This window comes from Gracilinanus agilis, chromosome 1 (genome assembly GCF_016433145.1).
Source record: "Gracilinanus agilis isolate LMUSP501 chromosome 1, AgileGrace, whole genome shotgun sequence".
In the NCBI taxonomy this organism is placed as follows: Eukaryota; Metazoa; Chordata; class Mammalia; order Didelphimorphia; family Didelphidae; genus Gracilinanus; species Gracilinanus agilis.
The window spans coordinates 99,026,506-99,028,840 of record NC_058130.1 but is presented as its reverse complement, the minus strand read 5'-3'; the positions used below and the strand labels follow the sequence as shown (position 1 = coordinate 99,028,840).

Here is a 2,335-nt window from a genome sequence, read left to right as displayed (position 1 = left end):
GCACTTGGGTTGCTCCTGACCATTCTGTGTTCTGCAATACTCTGAGGAAGACAGCTAGGTGGTACAGTGGATATAATACTGGGTCTAGAGTCAGGAAGACCCATCTTCCTCAGTTTAAATCTGACCTGAGACACTTATAAGTTGTGTGACCCTAGGCAAATCACTTAACCCTATTTGGTTCAGTTTCTTCATCTATAAAATGAAGGGGAGAAGGAAATGGCAAATCACTCCAATATCTTTGCCAAGAAAACTACAAATAGGGTCACAAAGAGTTAGACACCACTGAAACAACTGAACAACAGTAAATATTCTGAGGTTCTGTGCTGCCCACAAAAATGGAGCATTCATTAAATCTTTTCCCTATTCATCTGATATATTCTCCAGGATTAAATTTAACAGTGTGCTCTTTGAACTACAATTTCTAGTTGAAGGTTTGGGGCCTAATGCTCTACAGAGAAACATTACATTTATAAATGAAAGAATAAAAGAGAACACAAGTTTCATAAGAATCACAGATCTAGAGATAGAAGAGACCTTAGACTCCATCTATTATACAACTCTTCATTTTATTGATAAATTAGTTTAGACAAAGGTTCGCTAAACAAGCCAACTCAAATTTATGGAGATTTTTCTGGAGTAACAAACTCCGAACACTAGCAATGGTTTCCCTGTTTTTAAAACGACTAAAGCGTGCAGTGTAATTTAAAGTTTTCATGGAAACCTCTGAAAGTCCTCGCTCATCCCCCGCACTTTGATTCTGTTGCTTTCCGTGCTCTAGAAGCATGTGGACCTCTGAATTTAGAAGAGTTTCTGCTGTTCCAAACTCTTTGGGAAAGACGAGCTGCCAGGCCTCTTCGTCCACATCGCCAGCGCCAGGGTCGCTGCCTCCAGCCGCCACCACCCTCCTGCTCGGCAGGGTTCCTTTCTCGAACAGCGCCGGCTCTTTTAAGAAGCTTGGCTCCATAATCTGTAAAGCCTTAAGCAGCACGAGGGGAGGAGGGACAGGAGTTGCCTAGCTGGGGCTGGTCTTCGCCCCATACCTCACTCCGCCCAGACTGGCCCTGCCCCTTCGCCTGGCCGTCCACCAGGGATCCTCCACCTCAGGATCCTAGTATCTCAGTTGGTTCAGAATCCAAGGATCCAAGCAGCAGTCTAAGCCTCAGCAGTCTCCAGTGGGGTTCCCTGAAAGACTATATCCTGGAGACACCCTTCACTAGAGTCAACTTCACCAGAATGATTCCTCAGGCATCTTCATGCCTTTTATAGTGGTGTCCTAGTCCCTGCCCCCTTCTCACAGGGGCCAATCACAGTTTCCCAATTGTCTAGCACTGCCCTGGGGTGGGGTGGGGTTTCTGGGAACAAGTTCACACCTTCTGGAGGGGTGAGTAGTCATCAAAAGGGTTCACTGGTTCCTGGCTGATTGAGTTCCTAAAGGTGCAGACTCTGATCCTAGGAGTCACAAGTTTGGGACTGAGTTAAAACAGTGAAGCTCTCCAAGTAAGTGACTCGGGAGTTCTCCAAGGACCTTGCTAGCTTCAAGCCCAGTACTGAATAGGTATTCAATCTTTTGTGAATAGGATTCAATTCAAATGTAGACAAAGGAGAGTTAATCCTGTTTCCACCTCTAAGTAGGGGCACTCCAGGTTAGGGTTAACTCAAAATACACAAAGGGAGTAAAGGATTCCCTTTCACAAGGGTAAACTCTGAGAGAACCAAGAATTCCCTTTTCCAGTGTCTATACTTATTGCTTCCTTGGGCCAAGGTTTGGAATTGACCACCCACCAGAAACTTGATTCAACTATAAGAGGACAGAACAACCTGGCCTCACTCTCTTCTGCTTTATGCAAAGACGTCCAAGTTATATGAAAAAATTTCAATAATTGTGGGTGACTTTGGGAAACTGCATGATGTATGCTTTGGCTGGAAGGAGTTAGTCTTTTTCACCCTAAGGCCTGATTGGGTGCTCCAGAAAGCACTTTCCTTCCACTCTTCTCTGCATTTTGCCTTTGTTGACTTCTTTTTACTGAGCAGAACTTTAGAGACCTTCTATTTCTCTAGCATGACTCTGAACTTTCTCTCTCATTCCACCTTTGTGCTGGCACAGCAAGGATTACAGGCTGAGACAAGCCCCCATTTCTTTTTTATTTTTATTTTTATTTTGAATATTTCCCCACAGTTACATGTTTCATTTTCTTTCCCTCTCCCCTAAATCCCCCTAACCTCTCTTAGGCAAAAGCACAGCTTCACTGGGTTTTACATGTATCATTGATTAAGACCTAATTCCATATTACTGACAGTTGGAGTAGAGTTATCGTTTAGTGTCTCCATCCCCAAT

General features: G+C 44.1%; 1 protein-coding gene across 1 annotated transcript; it reads right to left on the bottom strand.

Annotated features, from left to right (window-relative positions):
* Nucleotides 1–577: 577 nt before the first annotated feature.
* On the bottom strand, nucleotides 578–964 carry LOC123248024 (DNA-directed RNA polymerase II subunit RPB4-like). Its single transcript, XM_044677173.1, has one exon. The coding sequence runs from the start codon at nucleotides 962–964 to the stop codon at nucleotides 578–580; it is 387 nt and encodes a 128-aa protein (XP_044533108.1).
* Between the last annotated feature and the right edge of the window lie 1,371 nt (nucleotides 965–2,335).

Excerpts from the sequence above, each read along its gene's own strand:
- LOC123248024 (XM_044677173.1), bottom strand. The coding sequence starts at position 964 with ATGGAGCCAAGCTTCTTAAAAGAGCCGGCGCTGTTCGAGAAAGGAACC.